The 22,199-nt window shown below is 35.7% G+C and overlaps 1 protein-coding gene across 2 annotated transcripts in view; it reads right to left on the bottom strand.

The window, feature by feature from the left end:
• The window catches only part of SUGCT (succinyl-CoA:glutarate-CoA transferase), a 689,175-nt gene that overhangs the window by 601,702 nt on the left and 65,274 nt on the right, over positions 1–22,199 (bottom strand). For both annotated transcript variants that reach the window (XM_073809536.1, XM_033862875.2), the window contains exon 7: positions 21,876–21,967. In XM_073809536.1, coding sequence (XP_073665637.1) covers positions 21,876–21,967 — 92 coding nt within the window. The remainder of the gene's footprint in view (positions 1–21,875; positions 21,968–22,199) is intronic.

A 22,199-nucleotide genomic window follows, 5' to 3' on the forward strand; every position in this document is an offset into this window, starting at 1 on the left:
TTCTTACTATAATATTAATATAATCACATTTCTTTAAAAGTTTTCTATACTTCTCAGAGCAGTAGGAACAAATCATATAATAAATTCTTTATATTACATTTTAAGTCTCCTGAAAAATGGAGACTATACCCAATATTCTAAAAATATCAATACATTATCCAGAATAATAGCATGATATGTATGAACATTAATTAAATATTGTCATCCATACATTAGAGACAACATTGTCACTGTTAAAAATGACCATTTGTGCCAAATAAGTTTAGTGAAATACTAATTTAAAGAGGCTTGCTAACACACTTTAGATTCAAAGATATAAATAGGCTGAAAATAAAAGCATGAGAAAGGATATACCATGCAAACAGCAGCCATAAGAATGCTGGAGTGGCTATACTAATAGCAGACAAATAAACTTAAAACAAAAAAAGCTCTAGAGAAAAAGAGAGATTTTATAATGGAAAAGGGTCAATGCATCAGGAAGATATAACAATTAAAATCATACATGCACCCAAAAATTGAACCACCAAAATACAAAAAGCAAAAGTGACAGATTTGAAGGGAGAAATAAACCCTTCATGAATAACAGTAGGGATGTCAATACTGAAACATGAATAGTGAGCAGCACAACTAGATAGAGGATCAAAAAAGAAATAAAAAATTTAAACAACACCATAAACCAAGTATACCTAATAGATATAAAATGCACATTCTCAAGTGCACATGGAACATTCTCTAGGACAGACCATATCCTAGGCCAGAAAACAAGCTAAAATAAATTTTAAATGAGTGAGTTCATACAAAATATATTCTCAGATCACAATGAAATGAAATTAGAATCAATAACGGGCATATCTGAGAAACTCAAAAATATGTGGACAGTAAACAACGTTACTCCCAAAACACCAATGAGTAACAGAGGAAATTATATAAGAAATTAGAAAATACTTCAAGATGAATGAAAATAAGGGCACAACATACCAATATTTATGGATGCAGCTAAAGCAGTATTTGAGAGAAATTTACAACTGTAAATACCTATATTAAAAAAGAACAAAGATCTCAAATCAATTACCTAGGCTTCCACCTTAAGACATTGAAAACAAGAAGAGTAAACTAAACCCAAAGCAAGCAAAAGGAAGGAAATACATATTGGAGCAAAAAATAATGAAATACAGAATAGAATTCCAATAGAGAAAATCAACAAAACAAAAAGTTGGCTCTTTGAAAAGATCAGTAAAACTGACCAACTTTTAACTGAACTGTCCAGGAAAATGAAAAGAGAAGCATTCAAATTACTAACATCAGGAGTGAAAGAAGGAACATCACTAACAACCTTGCAGAAATAAAAAGTATTACATGGGAATACAATGAAAAATTGTATACCAACAACTTTGATAATCTAGATGAAATGGACAAATTCCTAAAAAGACATAAACTACTGAAACTGACTAAAGAATAAATAGAAAAACTGAACAGACATATAACAACGAGAGAAATTGAATTAGTAATTGAACTTCCAACAACAACAACAAAAAGTTTTTTTTAGCTTTGCTAGTGAATTCCACCTCTTTACAAATACTTCTGAAACCTGGAAGAGAGGAAACACTTCTCTACTCATTCTATAAGAAAAGTAAAAACTGAGGTCAAGCCACACAGAAACATCAAAGGAAAATAAAGCTATAGACCAACATCTCTGATGAATGTGAACACACACCAAAAAATCCCAACAAAATGCTAACAAACTGAATCCAGCAACATATAAAAATGATTATACACCATGACAAATCAGGATTTTTCTCAGGAATGGAAGGTTGGTTTAACACTTGAATATCAATCAACATAAGCATATGATAAAACTCAACACCCTTCATGATAAAATACTCAACACCAACACACTAGGAATAGAAGTGAAATTCTTCAATCTCATAAAAGACAAATGTGGGGGAAAAAAAAAAAACAACAGCTAACCTCATAGTTAAAGGTGAAAAACTGAATGCTTGGCCCCATTAGAAACAAGACAAGGATGTCTGCTCTCATCACTCCAATTAAACATTATACTGGAGGTTTTAACCAGTATAATTAGGAAAGAAAAAGAAATAAAAGGCTGGAAAGAAAGAAATAAAACTACCTTTATTTGCAGGTGACATAATTTTGTATACAGGAAATCCACCAAAAAATCTGTTAGAACTAATAAATGAGTTCAGCAAGTTTGCAAGATACAAGGCATTATACAAAAATCAATCTTATTTCTACACAATAACAATAAATAAACCAAAAATGAAATTAAGAAGCAATTTCGTTTACAACAGCATCAAGAAGAATAAAGTACTTAGGAATAAATTTAACAAAAGAAGTATAAACTTAAACTCTGAAAACTACAAAATATTGTTGAAAGAAATTACAGAAGATCTAAATAAATGGAAAGACATCCCATTGTCATGACTTAAAATTGTTAATACTGCAATACTCCCAAACTGATCTACAGATTCAGTACAGTTTCACTTACTGAAATCCTAGGTGCCTTTTTTGCAGAAATAAAATCTGATCCTAAAATTCATATGGAAACTCCAGGGACAAAGAATAGCCAAAACAGTCTAGAAAAAGAACAAAGGTGGACACATACTGCCCAATTTTAAAACTTACTACAAAGCTACTGCAAACAAGGCAGCATGGATGGCACAAGGCAGATATACAGACCACAGAAATTCTCACCTTCAATTCATTTTTGACAAGCATACCAAGATAATTCAATGGGGAAGGAATAGTTCTCAAAAATTGGTGAAAAGAATGAAGCTGGACTCCCTCCTCACACTATATACAAAATTAACTCTAAATGGACCATAGACCTAAACATAAGAGCTAAAACTATAAAACAAAAGAAAATATAGGAGTAAATCCTCATGATCTTCAATTTGGCATTGATTTCTTAGATATGACACCTAATAGCAGCAAAAGAAAAAAGATAAATGGTACATCATGAAAATAAAAATCACATGTGTTTCAAAGTAAATGATCAAGGAAATGAATAGATAAAAAGTGGGAGAAAGTTTTTGCAAATCACATATCTGATAAGGAACTTATAAACAGAATTTATAAAGAACACTTATAACTCAATAAGAAGACAAATAACCATTTTTTAAATGGGCAAAGAATTGAATAGACATTTCTCCAAAGAAGATCTACAAATGGTCATTAAGCATATGAAAAGATGTTCAGCATCATTAGCCATCAGGGAAATGCAAATGAAAACCACAATGTGCTTATAACTCAAAACAATAAAGACAACCCAATTAAAAAATAAGCAGAGGGTTTAAATACACATTTCTCCAAAGAAGAAATACCAATGGCTAATAAGTACATTGAAAGATGCTCAACATCATTAGTCACCGGGGAAATGCAAATCAAAACCACAACGATACCACATCACACCCACTAGAATGGCTATCATGAAAAAGAGAAATAATAACAAGTGTTAGCAGGGATGTGAAAAAAATCGAAACTCATATGCCACTAGTAGGATTGTAAAATGGTGTAGTCACTGTGGAAAAAGACTGGCAGTTCCTGAAAAACTTAGATATAGAGTTACCATATGACCCAGCAACTTCACTTCTAGGTATATACCCAAGAGTATGAAAACATATGTTCTCCCAAGAAACATATGCACAAATTTCCATAGCAGCATTATTCACAATATCCTAAGAGTGGAAGAAACCCAAATGTCCATCAACTGGTAAATGGATAAATAAAGTGTGGTACAGCCAGATGACGGGATATTTCAGGCAATAAAAACGAAGTACTAATACATACTACAACATGGAAGAATTCTGAAAACAGTATGCTAAGAGAAGGAAACCAGTCACAAAATGCCACATATTATGTGATATCATTTTTATGAAACATCCATAACAGGCAAAACCACAGAGAGAAAAAGTAGAACTGTGGGCTGGGGGCAAGTAGGAATAGGGAGTACTGTTAATGGGCCTGGGGTTTCTTCTGGGGATGATGAAAAAGTTCTGAAGTTGACTGCACACCTCTGTGAATATACGAAAAAACACTGAATTGTACACTTTAAATGGGTGAATTATACGGTATATGAATTATATCTCCATAAAGCTGTTTTATTTTTTAAATACCATTATAATGCTGGTAATTAAAGCAGAAAAATAGAAATAAATAAATTTTAAAAATCTTTTTAAAGGCCTGCTAAAGAACATGTATTTAGTGGGAACTCTAGAAGTTACATTTCATTCAAGGCTGCTTGGTAGCAATAATTAAAGAAGATGTACCATTTGTATTCTAATTCAGAGATGACTATGCTCATACTTTGGAAATCCCTCATAATCATATTCCTGTCATCTAAGAATTGTCAGCATGCCAGAGGAATAAGAAAGTGAAAATAAATTACCATTTAGTAAGCAGAAAATCCCACAGAGAACCACATTGTGGCTGTGAAGTGACTAGGTATTCCCAGGTGCAATCAGGCAGAATCAGAGAAGGGGCTGCGTGTCCTCATGGAATCAAACTCCCCTTCCACATCTGGAGCTCCACAGGAGCCCTAATGCTGTGACAGTACTAACCAATGTGCCTCTTCTCCTCAAATCTGGGATAAATGGGGTGGTACTTTTTATGTCAATGGGTATAGGAATTCATCACTCACAATCTTTAGTAAAAATATATTTCAGGAAAAATGGGTAACTAACTGACCTTGTTAAGCAATATGCCCTAGAATCTCATCATAATTTGGATTTAAACTTATAAGTAGACTTTTGGAAATGAAGTAAAATTTTTATTTTATTAAATTTTAATTCTAGAAATCAATAGTAGAATTTTTTTTTCATGGTCACTTAGAAACTGCTTTAAGTGTATTCGGTTCTTTTGATAAGTTAATGTAACCTTTTTGTAAGAGCAATTTATGATGATTTTCCTATAAAACTAAAATGAGTGGGCCTCTCATCAACAAAACTACAAGAAAAAGAAGATTCTACTTAAGAGTTAAGACATAGAGTTATAGTTAGAGGACAAACTATAATATAAAAATATTAAGAGTCTTCCCGATCATTCACTTTACATATTCATTTGTGTATCTCTCCATTCTCACTGTTTCAATGTTATTTTCATATATTTTCTCATCCCCCATTCATTCATGTATTCAAAAACTCATTACAGGTAAAACCTGAACATTAGTGGAAAAACCAGGGAAGTCTGAAAAAAATGTGGAGTTTAGTTAATAGTATCATACCCGTGTTAATTTCTTAGTTTTGACCATTGTACTATGATTTTGTAAAGTGTTAACATTAGGATGAAGGGTATAGGAACTTTCTGTACTATGTCTACAACTTTTCTGTAAGTACAAAATTGTTTTAAAATTTTAAAGTTGATAAGTAGAACCTGAATTAGTTCTTTAAAAAATAAAGTTTGACAATTTGAAAGTGGTTTTTATTTTTAGAAAATTATGCAATCTAGAGAAGAAGGGGAAAAAAATAGGCAACCACCTATAGAGGTGTTCATTTGTTTCCTTTACATCACAATCTCCTAAATTATAAAATTAAAAATTTAAAAAGATTATTTCCCAAACACAATTTAAGACTGTTTTAACATTTCATTCATTTCTCCATATCTATTCTCACTACTTTCAGAGTTTGCCAAATGAAAAAGAAAAATGATGTGTTTTTCTAAGTTATTCATTAAAACCTTGTCTGGTTAAAAAGTACATAAGAAACTTTAAATCAGTTCTGGCACACGTTCAATAAAGAGGCATGAATTCTCCCACCAAGAATTTTTCTCCTTAGTCATATTACTCAACCTAATTACTTCATAAAACAACAAAAAATGTTAAAACTTTTTTAAAGTAGTTGGCTTCATTTTCAAAATAAGTTATTGTTAAATATGTCCATGTCTCTATGCCATATTTTTATTTCAAAATGAGGCATTCATTATATAAATGTAATCTAGAGAAAATTTTGTTTTTACTCTAGGGCACATGAATTTTATAATGATCTATTTCCCGAAATATGAATTCTTCTACTATTTACTAACTGCATAACCTTTGGCAAGTTCTTAGCCTTTGCTAGTTTTTTGGTCAATTGTAAAATCTTGCTAATAACAAAATCTACCTCATCAGTTGGTATGAAGATTAAATAAGAAAAGGTGTATGAAAAAACTTTTTATGAATGTAAAAGGCTGCACAAATGTGACTTTTTTAAGATACTTGGCGTAGTTCTCTAGAAGACCCATCAGAAAGATTTGACAGGGGCTCAGGGGAAAAGGCCAAGATGCGAACCTCAATCAAGGACAGAGGAAAGAGGGAACAGATGTATTCATGAGATACTTAGAAATTTGAATTCATAGACTTGGATTATTGATTGGGTGAGAGAGGGGTTAAATTAAATGAATTGTGGGGAAATCAATAGGAAATTAAGCTTCTTAATATGATGGTAATATTTTGATTATGAAAGCCACCATAAGTATGACTTGCAGCCCTAGTTAGGAAAAGTATCTTTAGTAGAAATAGAAAGAGCAGCACAGAGAACAAAAAGTGGTATATTCAGATCAAACGAGGGTTTTAGCGACTAGGAAGAACACAGTCACCACAGTCACTGCCTTCACACTTTATGAGCACAGACTCTGGAACTACACAGTATCTGAACCTTCTGTTCCAAGCACAAAATCTACTCGAGCCATTCACTGATGCTAAAGAATATGCCCTTAGCACAGTCACATACCAATTTTCACAGAGTAACATTTCCCCTACATGAAGGAAGTTCTGTTGAATGGCTGAAACACGGAACTCAAAGCTGTAAATTCTACTAGTAGGTGCCTTCACTTTTTCACCTATAAATAGGCATAACAAAATCTATCACCTATGTGCCTCAGTGACACTATGGAGTCCTCCAACCTAAATCACATATTTTTAGAACTTGAAAGGATCCTACAGTTAAGTCCCCGTATCAATGGAGGCAGAGAAGCAGGAAAGTATACAGTTGTTAAGAGATCAGTCTCTGCTGCTTACCGGCAAACAGATCCCTGGTAAGACAGAGAAAAGAGAGCATTGTAATGCACTTCATTTAGGCTAACAGTGTTGCACAATACCAACAAGAGAAAGTCTTTAGAATGTTCACCTAGAGCCTGGAAGAGGAAGATCATTTTTCTTAATCATATCCTGAAAGGCTCAAAGTTCCACCCCATCTCCCACCCACACACCTCCTTCTCAGCCTCGACAGAGCACAAGTCAGAAGCCACAAACACAAGAAATTGGGATGCCAGAAGGACGGAAGTAAAGAAAGATTTAAGAAGATGAGGGAGAGAAGAGTCCATCCTCCTGATGCACCTGCCACACCAGATAGGCGATTCAAGAGAAAACGTAACAAACTGACTTGTGCCATTCTCTGGATCCCACGTGGATGCTTGCTGACCTAATGCTAAGAATTTCTTTCTAATAATAAATTAAAACTTTCTACCCTTCCAAACATTAAAGGTACAACTTAGAGGAATCGGACTTATAGAAGGCAAAATTCTATACTGCACTTTAAAATCAGTACCTAACTTTTTGCACAACCCTTAGGAGCAAAGCAATCCTTGTTATAGATGAGGAACAGCAAGGTTACCTAAATACCATAAGATGTTACAAGCGTTTAGCAGCTAAGTCGGAAGGAGACTCCAAGTGAACCTGAGTCCACTGCCTCTACCACATTACTGGATTCAATTACCTTCCTTAAGGTTTCATGACCAGGTCTGGATACTTAACTATTTTGTATTTAGTAAACCAGTAAGAAGCTAGCTTCAGGTCTCCTGCATGTTCATAACGTCATGTACAACTTCATGCTCTTCAAAGTGCTTTAACATATGCTGTTACATTTAACTCTCAATAAGAATTCTGTAAGTACCAATAGTATCTCCATCTTACAGATTATGAAAGAAACATTTAGATGATAAATTAACTTGTCAAAGTCACAGAGAGCAAATGGTACAACTAGAACTGGAACTCAGAAATTCTGACCCCAAAGCTTCTGATCTTTTCACTACCACCTTGCCTCCATGTATTATTCTAATTCCAATATTCATCATCTCTCCTTTACAGACCATCACTAGAAAGCAAAAATTTTAAATGAGTGAGTTGATTTGTCATTTCTACAACTACAATTAAGAAATAATCAGTTCTGATGTGGGCTGGTTTGTTCTACAAAATTTAAGTGAATGGCAAGCAACTGAATGCATCTACAGAAAAACATGCTTTTACCACTCTGAAAAATGTAAACCAAAACCTTTTTCAGAAAATAACTGGAAGAATCCATTCACTGGGAGCCTGCTAAATTAAAAAGATAGACAAAACTGGGAATTCCCTGGCGGTCCAGTGGTTAAGACTTCCAATGCATGGAACACAGGTTCGATCCCTGATCAGGGAAATAAGATCGTTCATGCTGCACAGCACAGCCAAAAACAACAACAGCAACAGCAACATCATAAATAAATAAATAAATATAAAACTTTATTTAAAAATTTAAAAAATTTTTAAAGTAGACAAAACTACAAATTTTCAAAGATCCCTTAACACGCCAAACATACTATTTTCTTGTCCAGAGATTAAATACCATCGAAATTATTCTGAGTTAGCTCCCACAGTGAGATGCCCAAAATATCATCTAGCCTGGCTGTCCTCTTGAGTTTAAATAGGGTTAGACTGAGAGAAAATGGAATGGATGGTTGGGGAATTGTGATATTTTAAGGGATGGCCTAAGAAACTATTTGAAAAGTTATTTTGCTTCTTTCCATGTTGTTCTTCAAGAAAAAGTTTCCTAGTTATACTTTCTGTGCCACAGCTTTCAGTGCTAATGGATCAGAGAAAAGCAAAAACAAATCTAAACATCAATGTCTCTAATTTCTGAGACAAAACAACTTTCACACCCACTGAGATCGGCATATAGTCAATCCTATATTTAACAGGCCTCCTCTGAACTCAGTCTTACATATTCCAGAAGTAGCTCCAGACCTTTATAAGAGTTGTCTATTTCTGGTATGATTTAGGTAAGCCATACCTAGAAGCAACAAAACAGATGAACTCTTGAGGATGTTCCCTGTCCTATAATTTTACCTATTTCATTTAATTTTCATTTCTCACCAATAAATGATGTCTCAAAGAGCTACACTATGGATTTTGAATGCAATTACTTTTGAATGAAAAATCTTTCTACACCAGTGTTAAAAGTTATCCAATACAGTGCTTCCTGAACCCTCCAAGATAAACTGGATAGAATCACTCTGTGTAGTTGTGGTGGCCACATGCATGGAGTTGCCAGAATAAGCCACATAAATGCAGCAGATGATCTGGTTTTAAAAATTATTTTAGTCTTATTTAGTTATGACAAAAATTAGATGGAACCAGTGACCTATTAAGGCCAGTCTTGGAACACAATAATAAACCATCAGCACATAGGAGAACATTTAACCTTCTGCTGTCTATGGCAGTACATTTGTTTCATCCAAATGGATTATCAAGTCATTAAGATACAAGTTTTAAAAGGTGGAAAACATCCTTTTTTACTCGCTCAGAATTGCTATCTAATGTATCAAGAGATAGCTTCTCTGTTCCTTTCATTCTGGTTGTCTCTTTGATAATTAGGTTCAGACACTAAGAGTAGAAAATGTTTATATTGAGATCATAAGGCTTAGTCCATAACCAATTTTTGCCACAGGCAAAGCCAAGAAAAGATCATTTAAAGCTACAAAAAGTCTATTGTTACTAGCAGATTTCTCCACCAAGTGGAAAGACTGTGCCTAAATCCCACCTGCTCTTTACGTAGCATTGCAGCATGTTGAGAGACTGTGACAGATTGTATTTTCCAAAGATGGTTGCAATATCCCCTTCCACATGCCCTTTTAGTACCTTAACATTCCCTGCCCCATCAACAGGTGGAGTCTAATTCCTTTCTCCTTCATTCTGGGTGGGTTTGTGACATGCTTGTAACCAATAAAATTTTGCAGAAGGATTACAGCATGACCTCCACAACCATGTCATAGAACATATGTATTGGTGACTTTGCCTTGTTTACTGGAACACTTGTGTTAGTGGAGCCCTGAGCCCCCATACAGACAGTCTGACTGCTCTAAGGCCACATACTGTAAGGAAGCTCAAACTAGCCCATGCAGAGAGATGATGTGAAAAAGTCTTGAGATTAGATGGGGAGATGCCTGGCAGCCCCAAGCTGCTCCAGTCCCCACTGTTCCTGCTTTGACTGCAATTGCTTGAGAAACCCCAAGCCAAAACCACCCAACTGAGCCCTTCCCAAACTCCTGACCCATGGAAACTATGAGAGTTCATAAAATGATTGCTCTTGTTTTACGTCACTAAGTTTCAAGGTGATTTTTTACACAATAATTATTAGCAGAAGAGATCAAGGCTTACAAATGACCAAGAAGAAAACTAGCCTACAATGCAGAAGGAATACCTGGGAAACAAAAGAATATAAACTACAGTTCTTGTCCCAGTTTTCGGTGTTCCAAGATCCCTCTGAAACTACATGCAAAAATTCTGTATGTTAATTTCCTAGAAGACATTTGATAGCTTTCATCAAATTCTCAAAGAAGTCTATGACTCTTTTAAGATATATTAAAAATTGATTCATAATTTTGGAGAAGACTGCAACTAGTTTGGATGACTGAAGCAAACAATGAATGTGAAGGTATGATAAGAAATGAGGCTGATAAGACAGTCTCGTCAATAAGTGGTGCTGGGAAAACTGAACAGCTACATGTAAAAGAATGAAATTAGAACACTCCCTAACACCATACACAAAAATAAACTGAAAATGGATTAGAGACCTAAATGTAAGGCTGGACACTATAAAACTCTTAGAGAAAAACACAGAAGAACACTCTTTGATATAAATCACAGCAAGATCTTTTTTGATCCACCTCCTAGAGTAATGGAAATAAAAACAAAAATAAACAAATGGGCCCTAATGAAACTTAAAAGCTTTTGCAAAGCAAAGGAAACTACAAACAAGACGAAAAGACAACCCTCAGAATGGGAGAAAATATTTGCAAACAAATCAACGGACAAAGGATTAATCTCCAAGATATATAAACAGCTCATGCAGCGCAATATTAAAAAAACAAACAACCCAATCCAAAAATGGGCAGAAGACCTAAACAGACATTTCTCCAAAGAAGACATACAGATAGCCAAGAAGCACATGAAAAGCTGCTCAACATCACTAATTATTAGAGAAATGCAAATCAAAACTACAATGAGGTATATCACCTCACACCAGTTAGAATGGGCATCATCAGAAAATCTACAAACAACAAATACTGGAGAGGGTGTGGAGAAAAGGGAACCCTCTTGCACTGTTGGTGGGAATGTAAATTGAGACAGCCACTATGGAGAACAGTATGGAGGTTCCTTAAAAAACTAAAAATAGAATTACCATACAACCCAGCAATCCCACTACTGGGCATATACCCTGAGTAAACCATAATTCAAAAAGACACATGTACCCCAATGTTCATTGCAGCACTATTTACAATAGCCAGGTCATGGAGGCAACCTAAATGCCCATCGACAGACAAATGGATAAAGAAGATGTGGTACATATATAGAATGGAATATTACTCAGCCATAAAAAGGAATGAAATGGGGTTATTTGTAGAGACATGGATGGATCTAGAAACTGTAATACAGAGTGAAGTAAAGTCAGAAGGAGAAAAACAAATATCATATATTAACGCATATATGTGGAACCTAGAAAAATGGTACAGATGAACTGGTTTGCAGGGCAGAAATAGAGACACAGATGTAGAGAACAAATGTATGGACACTAAGGGGGGAAAGTAGCAGGCAGGGATGGTGGTGGTGTGATGAATTGGGAGATTGGGATTGACATGTATACACTAATATGTAGAAAATGGATAACTAATAAGAACCTCATGTATAAAAAAATAAATAAAATAAAATTTAAAAATTAAAAAAAAAAGAAAGAAATGAGGCTGGATAGAAACCAAAGACAAATCATGAAGGCCTGATATTATATATCTAATGAGGTTAGGTTTATTTGTTTATTTGCTTCTCTAACTATGATAGGAAATAACTGAAAGGTTTCCAGAAAAATAAAGTTCCAAGGTCAGTTTTATTGAATACAAATTAAATATCACTGGCATCACTTTGTAGATTAGAGAGGAGTCATAAGAATCATAAGGTTTGAGAGTTGAGGCAGGGAACCAAGTAGAAAATTACTGCAATTATTCATGAAAAAGATCAGAGGCCAAACTAAGTCAACAGCAGTAGGAATGAGAAGACGGAACAAATGGTCACAAGAGTTAGAACACAGAACCCAGACTTAGTGAATGTTTGGACAGAAGTTTAAGTTTCTGGGTTTGGGTTAATAGTTCAATTGAGATAGGACAAAGGAAAAGAAAAATAAGTCTGCTGAACTGGTTTTTTGTTTGTTCAGTTTAAGGAGTATATCCAATCAAGAGTTGAATATACCAACCTAAAACCCAAGGGAAAAAGAACTGGGTGAAAGATATAAATTTGAGAGCCAAAACCTTATGTATGGTAGTTAGAACCACGCTAGGTTTGAGATATTATCTAGGAAGAACATATTGAACAGTGCTACCCAACAGAAATATAAGGTGAGCGAAATAAAAACTACATATGTAATTTTAAAAATTTTACTAGCCATGCTAAAAAAAAAGTAAAAGGAAACCAGTGTAATTTTAGTAATATATTTCATTTAATACAATGTATCTAAAATATTATCATTTCAAAATGTAATCAATTTTTAAAATTATTAATGAGAAATTTTACATGTTCTTTTTCATATGTCTTTGAAATCCATTGTACTTTTTACACTTACAGCACATCTCAATTCAAACTTGACGCATTTCAAATGCTTAACAGTCCCATGTGGCTAATGGCTGCCTTATTAGAGAGTATAAAAGAGTAAAAACAATAGATGAGGTCAAAGCACAGAATTCTGGGCACAATCATTACTTTAAAAGCAGGCTGAGGAAAAGGAGGCCATGAAGAAGACTGAGAAGGAGAGAACAGCTATGTGGGAGGAAAACCAGGAAAGACATATTACGGGAGACAAGGAGGAAAAGAGCATCGAGGAGGGGTAGGTGGCCAACACTGTCTACTGTCACAAAGTGAGATAAGAAAGGAAAAGTGAAGTAAGTCAGACAGAGGAAGACAAATACATGATATCGCTTATATGTGTAATCTAAAAGAAAAATGATACAAATGACCTTATTTACAGAACAGACTCACAGACTTCGAGAATGAACTTATGGTTAGTGGCGGGGGAGACGTGGTGGGAGGAATAGATTGGGAGTTTGAGATTGACATGTACACACTGCTATATTTAAAATAGATAACCAATAAGGACCTACTGTAAAAAATAAATAAATAAACAGAAAGGAAAAGTATCCGCTGTAGTTTCCAATTAAGAGGTCACTGGTAACCCTCCCAAGAGCAATTTCATTGGTGAGGGGGCTATGGAAGCCAGAATGCAATGGATGGAGGATAGAAACAGAAACCACATGCCCTTTTTTCACCAAGTATTAACAGTACCTCTTATTACTTAAACCAGTGATTCCAAAACCAGGTGGATTATCAGAATCTCTCAGAAAGCTTTTCAAGAATACAGATATACAAGTAACACCATCCCAGGTTTGTTTCATTAGGTCTAAGACATGGGAATTTATGTATCATTTAGAGTTGTCTAAGCAATTCTAAAGACTTCTGGTATATAGTAAAATCGGAATCAGTGCGCCTAAACCTGAAAATCCTTAATTCAATCAGGCTCTGAGAGTTTTGTAGGAGCACATCCCATAGCTCTGTAGTGAAAAGTTTCTCAACATTTCTTACCCCTCAGGACAGGGATTATGATTTACTAGCACAAACGTAAGCTTTATTAAAAGTTCAAAGTTCTTTTCCAGTGACTATGACTTCAGGCCAAGTATTTATTATTTCTGCACTTGCTTATCCTCAATCTATAAAAAGAATGACTTAGAGATGACTAAAAGTACGTCTGACTCTACTTAAAGGCATCGTTTTTACACAGATTTAAATATTAATCCTCCTAATATTTTAGAACTTTTCCGGCCAGAAGTGCAGAAGTCTCCTCCTCCTTGAACATGCAATGAAAGACAGAAATTAAACTATTTTCTCAAAAGTTAACGTGGAAGCTATTCCTCAGTTACAACTAAACAGGGTTATGGTTCTCGACAGCCAGTCCAGGGGGCAACATGGGTGAGAAGAACATGGTTCAGAACTAAGACTAACTGAGCTAAACCTTATTTCCCTTTATTTCTTCAAAGCTGCACGCTGCCCTTTCAGGGACCCCTTTAATCTCCTCCTTTACAGTCCCTTTACCCTGATTTTACTTAGATAAAAATGCTTGAGTGTAGAATACACATTGTGATTTGCCATGCAGTCCAATCTCCTAGAGAAGTTACTAACTCAGAATTTAAGCTCTCATTAACTTTCCATCAAAAGTCTCTGCGGTTCAAACAGCCACTCAAGACACTCTGCATTTTCCTTTTTACTGTGTAAAATGACAGTATGAATTAAACACTACATCCTTGACTAGCCAATCTTTCCTACAAAAGAGCTTTTAAAAAAGAGAAAGAAATTCTATTGTGTTAATTTCCAAAATAAAACAGTACATAAAGACTCCTAAAGCTGAAAAACTCTCTAAGGATCATTTGGTCCAACTTCCTGCCTTTAGGCAGGTAAATTTCTAAATCATCCAGGAAGATGCTTATCCCTCTCTCCTTAAAGATCTCCAGAGGAAACAGAGCAGTTATTGAGTATCTAATACATGCCAGGCATGCACCAGAAAGGGAAAAGAACTAGCACTATTTCCCAGGTGTTTGCCTACACATTATCTCATTTAATCTGAGTACATTTTCCAAGACGTGTGTTAGTACTCTCATTTTTACAAATGAGAAAAACAAGGTTCAGAGATGTCATGTGGGACTGGGATTTCAAGCCAGGACAGGATCTTTCTCTCCGCCATGCTAACAGAAACCGCATGACCTGTTTCTTCATGCATGGCAAGGTTCAATATCCTGATGGTCAAAAAGCTCTTCATTTAGCTAACTAAAATATCTTCTCTGATATGGGCTCATTTTCTCTTATTCATTGTTCTATGAACAATAAAAACAACTTTCCACATCCTCCCCAAAACAGATGAAAATGGCACTCAAATCATTTCTTTGCCTTATCTATGGCAAACAGATCCAGTCCCTATAGACTTTCTCATTGAAGAAACTATTTATATCCCTGGGATAATTTTGGCCATTCTTTTTAGGATTTTCTCTGATTATAACACTTTTTCAAAGCATGATGACTCAAAACGAACACAATGCTCTCAAAAGTAACCACTTACTGAGATAGAAAAAAAAAAAAAAGAGGGGGAGGTATTTTCTTTCATAAGATTCAGAAAGCGAAAACATTAGGAAAAAACTTGTTTAAATGACTTTTAATCGTTACCTCAAGCTGAATGTTTTTTCCAAATGTTTTACCATATTTTTCCAGTCATAACCCAAAAATTCCCTATTCACATTTTCTGAGTATGAGGCTTATATGAAATGTTCCACCCAATAGAAGACTCTCCTTTTATTTTTAAGTATGTCCGTTAAAGAACTCCAAAAGGAATCTCAAATGCTATAGCTATTGCTACATGTATCAACCTGTTATTATCAAACTGAAGTTGAATCCTTAAAGATTCCAAATTCATATATAACAAATAATCAATGAGCACCAACTCTGTAGTGGATCTGTGTTATACTCTAGGGATATACAAAAATATCCCAAAGACACTCCCTGAATTCAGGCACTTACATTCCAAAGTCAGAGACAGATCAACATACAATAAGCAACATAATGAAAATTACATTGGCGCATAGAGAAAGAAGTGGCAAATTTTCCCTAAGGAAGCTAAGAAAAAAACCAAGTCATAAGAGATGACCAAAAGTCCTGTGTATCTAGTTAAGGCTTTCAATAGGGGCACTACTGGCATTTTGGAGGTGACATTCTAGATTCATGAGCTGTCCCATACCTTAAGGATGTTTACTCATCCCTACCCCAAGCACTAAATACCAGTACAACACAACCATCCCACACATCATTTTAAAACTCCCCTGGAGTGGAGTGAAGATTACTATCCACAGATGAAAACCATTGCTAGAGCACAGGATACCTCAAGCTCAGAAATGACATAAGAAATAAGTAGGTTAGGGACTTCCCTGGTGGTCCAGTGGTTGAGAACCCGCCTTCCAATGCAGGGGACGCAGGTTCGATCCCTGGTCGGGGAACTAAGATCTCACATGCCGCAGAGCAACTAAGCCTGTGCGCCTCAACTACTGAGCAAGTGAGCCACAACTAGAGAGCCTACGTGCCACAGCTACAGAGCCCATGTGCTCTGGATCCCGCACACCACAACTAGACAGCCCGCACGCCACAACTAGAGAGGAGCCCACACACCACAACGAAAGATCCCGCATGCCTCAATAAAGATCCCACGTCCTGCAACTGAGACCCCATGCAGCCAAAAATAAAATAAATAAATATTTTTTTAAAAAGAACCACTTATTAAAAAAAAAAAGATGGGGGAAGACTATTGTGCTTGTTTTTCAGTAGAACATCTCTGAAAGGATGCAAAAGAAAAGTGATACCACTGACTGTCTCTGAGAAGCAGGTGAATTGAGGACAGAGGGAAGGAGATTTACATTGTAAACTCAGATACAGAGTGACAAAGACAAACCTGGTTATTATATAGAGAGCTCTCTTTCACTCTTAAAAGAGTCCTGATTTGTATGATAAATTATATAGTCAACATACTTGTTTCTTGTAGATTTAGCATTATGTGAATGTATTACCTCTTCAAAAATACAAACTAAATACAATACAGTGCCTTTGGATAGCAATGTAGGACTATTTTCCTTTTGTGTAATTGTTTGTGTGTCCTTAGTTTTTAAAGGGGGAGATAAATATCTAAGAAGCATCGCTTGTAAACTTGATGTAATCCATCCTGCACATATGGACCAAACTAATCTTAGGAAGCACAGCTTTCATCATGTCACTCCCCTTCTGAAAAACCTCCCTAACTTCACTGTGAGCAAATAACATTTCAATTTCTTTGCTTGACCTTGAAGACTTTCCAAAGCATGGCCTTAATCAAGTTTCCCCCAGTACTCTGAAACTTTAACTCTCAGCTCTTCCATGGCTGGCCTATTGCTCTTCTCTAGGTATGCCTGATTCCTTTCTACTTCCCTATCTGTGTTCACTCTGCGATCTCTACTAGGAATGCCTCAATCCATCTGAATCCTATTCACCTTTCCAGGTACCATTCAACTCAAATCCCACCACTTTTCTGAAATCCCACTCTGAGCCACATTTATATTTTACTTGTAGTAAGTTATAGTAATTTCTCTCCAACAGATTCCATGTAGGCCATAAATTAGATTTTGAAGATTTTATTAATTAAATTTTAAAAAAATTTGAAGAGTATCTGTTATACGGGGCACAAGGACATAAAGTTGAATAAGAGGCTTTCCCTACCGTGGAAGTTCTCACAGAAATAGCTGACAACTGGCACCATACCCCCTTGCCCTCACACATCTACCCCTCTTGGCTGCTTGCAAAAAACTTACCTCATTGTCAGCATCACATATGCAGACACACACACACCCAAACACTCACCCACACACATACACACACATTCCCCAGCCCCAGGCCTCTAGGATCATGAAACTCAAGGGCTTTCAAAGGCTGTTTATTCCCAAGAAAGGATTAGAAACTCTTACAGTTCTCTATATTGCCTGCTACATAATGTTCCACTTAATTTTATGCAGTTTTCTATCATTTTCTAACTTTCCATGAGTATGTATCTAATCTAGTCAATCAAATTATTACTTATAGAGTAACTTATTAAATTCTTTATGGTATGTAAAACAATACTATTCACATATGGTCAATACATCTTTTTCATTGATTGATATAATTCTTGATGTTTAAATGTAAGGTGAATTATTACTTAGAACATGTATTACATATGTCTGAGTCATTTACTTTCCAGAATCTCTCATGCTCATTGGTTTCATTCTCAATACCCTCTCCATATTCCCTATGCATTAAAAAAATTAGATAGATGATAGACAGATAGATAGATAGATGATATCCCTTTTGAGTAATAACTGGTTAGCATAGAGCCATGAACATAAAAAATAATGGAACATAATTTTATTTGGAGCACAAGATTCTAATTTAAACATAATATATAGACCTTAACAAGTCATTTACTTCTGTCAGAGTCTATGCAAAGGGATTTTTAACAATAACACCTCTCATAATGTTTCCAAGTGCGATCCGCAACCATCTCCATCAGAAGCGCTTGGGGCCATCATTAAATATGCATATTTGTGGGCTCTACCCACAAATCAGTATCTCTGAGGGTGGAGCTGAGGAATCTACAGATATACCAAGAAACTGCTGACTCTTATGGGTAATACATTACATTATACATGTTTATACTTTTACATTCTATAAAAGACATTTATTTTCTCTTTACAATATCTGGAAGAGGAGCTGTGTGAACATCACTTCCAGATGCACTTCATCGAAAGAGAGAAGCTATACGATATGTTCCAGATCACATAGCACAGTGCCAAGTATTCATTTATTCATTCATTCAGCATTTATTTATTGAGTGCTTAGAAAGTGCCAGGCTCTGTTCTAGGCAATGAGATACCGCAGTGAGCAAGCAAAGACCATGGTCTTATGAGGCTTATGCCCTCCTGGTGCCCCTTTTAGGCAGCCAGGTAAACATTACACAGGAGTGAATGAGATACAGCCAGGCCTCCAGACTCTTAGTTGACTGCTTTCTCACTCCACCAAATGGTCTATTCACTACAGTGCAACATATCGTATCAATAGCAAGCATAAGCAAGATGCAAATACAATAAAAATCAGGCTTCATTCTTCAGGCAGCATGGAGAGTGGCTATAGTACAGAAGGTACTATATATAGCTAGAAGATGTAAAGCAGACTGGGTTCAAAGTATGGCTTTAGCATTTTACATACCTGGGCACCCTGTACAAGTTACCTAAGCCCTTAAGCTTCAGTTACAGAATTTATCAATACCTACACCTGGAAGGATCAATGTAAGAATGAAAACATAAAAGCAGACGGAAAACATCAAGCATGGGTCTAGCACAGTGTAGGTACTCAACGTCAGTTCTCTTTTCTCCGTTATCAAATCTGAATTTTATCCAACAATACCACAGCATTACCTAAAAGGCTAGATTTTAGATTTAGTTGGAGGTAACTGTAACTAGTTTGCTTAAATCTCATCATAAAGACTACTTTCATAGATTTTATCCTATATTACACATTTAGCTGATGCCCCTTTGGGATAAAAATAATATTATGAGTCCACTATAGAAAAACCATGCATTTTGAGTTTTCTCATCATAATAATAGTCTATACTTTGGGAACATCACTCATTTTCCAGGCAGAAATATATTAGATCATCACTAAAAAATATGTATATATGATAATGTATCTTTCCGTCTCTTCAAACTCTTAACTAATATAGTAGGTCCATAAACAATAAGTTCCCTGCATCTCCAACCTCACTCTTCCCCTTCTTTGCTAGCTCACAATAATCCAATGAGACTAGCTCCTCAAACCCACCAGACTCTCCAGCATTTAGATGTCATGCATGGTGTTGCCCTAGAGTCACCAGGTTAGTGCTTAACTGCATCCCACCTTAAATATCTGGCCCCCAGAGAAGCCTTTCCTGACCAACCATCCTGACAACATTAGGCTGCACTGAATAGGGTGAGGAAGCCTGGGTTCCAATCAGTCATCTGACAACATGGAGTTATGCTACAGCACAAATACACAGCTGGGCAGGTAGATAAAACTTCATACGCAACATGATATAACTCGCAACAGTGCATCTGCATTAGCTGGTTAAAAATATCAGCCAGGGCTCTCAGAAGTGATCCCTCCTGTGGAACTTCTGCTGAGAGGCTTGGTGAACTGTCATATACTGCTGGTATCAGGGGGAAACAACTCCTTAAAGGGGGATTCCCAGCATGGGCTGATTCTCTTCAGGCTGCTTTTATCCTTTGCTGTCAAACCACATTTTGCAGAATCTCTGGAAGTATTAAAATGGCCTGAGGCACACTGTTATATACGTCAGTAGCATCCTGTACTCTTCTTTAGAGCTCTTTTTACTTGTTTAATATTTCTTTTCTGTTAATGTTTGTCTTCTCCATTTAAGGACTGTGCCTACCTGTTGCCTGTTTAATTCCCAGTAACTGCCATAGTAGCCAGCATACAGAGGATTCCCTCTGTATATGTACAATAACCATTCATTGGGTGGATGAATTGAGAAGTGAGAGATGTGTCCGTGTGAAAGAAGCCGAGTTTATTTAATGTAATACACGTGAAGTACCTAAAATAATGCTTGGCACATAGTAAGCATGCAATTAGTGTTGTTGTTATTTGTTAACCAGAACAAAAATCTCCTGAGGATAATACAAGAGGCGAGTTACTGACTGATAAATAATATGGTTGAGCACACGCTGTGTATGTACTAAAGGAGTAAGCTTTGACCTCATCTACCTCAGGTGTTTTTGAGTTAATTCATTTTAATATTTGAATATACAAATTTATATATCTTATCTTATGAGAAAAGATATCTCATATCTTTTCACATACTCACAATTGAGTACAATGCTATTAAATAAAACCACCCACTCACAAAAATAATGTCTTGACCATATAAGTATCTCTATGGGAAAGAGCAAAGAGATATATCCATGCTTCATTCTCTCAATGGACAGAAAGAAAATTGGTGCCCTTGAATATTGTAAGGAAAAGCCACACACATTCTTTCTAAGACTTGTGAAAATGAAACAAAGAAAGTACAAAAGACCATATATTTTAAGTCACTGAAATCCCAACACCTACTCTAAAATAATAAAAAGAAGTAAAATCTGTAAAAAAAAAAAAAAAAAAAAAGACTTGAGGTCATTCTGCCTCATTTTATCCCAACACTGCAGCAATATTTCCTGAAGAATTAACTGAAGAAAGTGGTTGAGGGAAGGAATACCTACTGGAAAAAGTGTTTTAAGGCTATCAATCTAATTTGTTTTGGAAGTGGATTTTTTTAGTATTTTTATTTACTAAGCTTTCACACTTTTTTTTTACTTTATTAAACGGCATGCTTAGTTTTCCCCAAGAGTCCATTTTCTAAGAGTCTTTGATCTAACCATCCACATTTTGGTCCTCTATATACTTTTGGGGAACTTCCTATCACCAATGGAGAAGGAATGTGGTTATAAAATCAAATAATTCTTTCACTGTCAGAATCTAATGCATTAACAATCAGACACAACTATGTCCGAGCATTAAGTAACAAATTTTAAAATAAACAACCACTTATAATACTCCAGAGGGAAAAAGAAACCCTCCACTATGTATATACATCAAATGAAAGTACTCTGGTAGAAATGGACATCCGCGGACTAGTCTAGTCAGCCATTCTACTTCACACGAGGAATATTCCTAAGTCACACAAAGGTGCCTTTACTAAGCTTGAATGATATAATACATATGGAAAATGTGTTCTCCACTTGATCTATTGCTTCTTGCTAAAAAGGTTGTTCTTTTCCATGGGGCCATAATGACATTAAGCCTCAAGTACATTCATAATAAACATTTCCATTTTTAACATCATTCACTTTCCATGGTTTTTTCCTAAAATTAACTCATGTTTAAGCCTATGGGGTTAGTAAAGATGAAAATCTCTTTGGAATAAATAGGGGGAAAAATATGAATATTCTAAAGAAGGATACCTACCTCAGGCCCTGTGATGTGCATCAGACCAGAAATAGCAGAGGCAACAGCATCGTACCCAGCTCGCTGAGACAGTGGACCTGTCTGACCATACCCTAAGACAACAAGAATAGACATATTCAGCACCACCCAGGGAGAGCAACAGTACAATAGTGTGTTAAAACCATCTGTATCCAGAAATCCTACAGCATTTTGTTACTATTAGGTCTACACTATCCCTTGAAGGAGGCTGTAAAATTTAATTATGGTGTTATACCCCAGAAGGTTGCAAACTGGTGACTCGTGGGCCAGATCCCCATTGTACAAATGTTTTGTCTGGCCTGAAGA

This window comes from Tursiops truncatus, chromosome 9, assembly GCF_011762595.2.
Source record: "Tursiops truncatus isolate mTurTru1 chromosome 9, mTurTru1.mat.Y, whole genome shotgun sequence".
In the NCBI taxonomy this organism is placed as follows: domain Eukaryota; kingdom Metazoa; phylum Chordata; class Mammalia; order Artiodactyla; family Delphinidae; genus Tursiops; species Tursiops truncatus.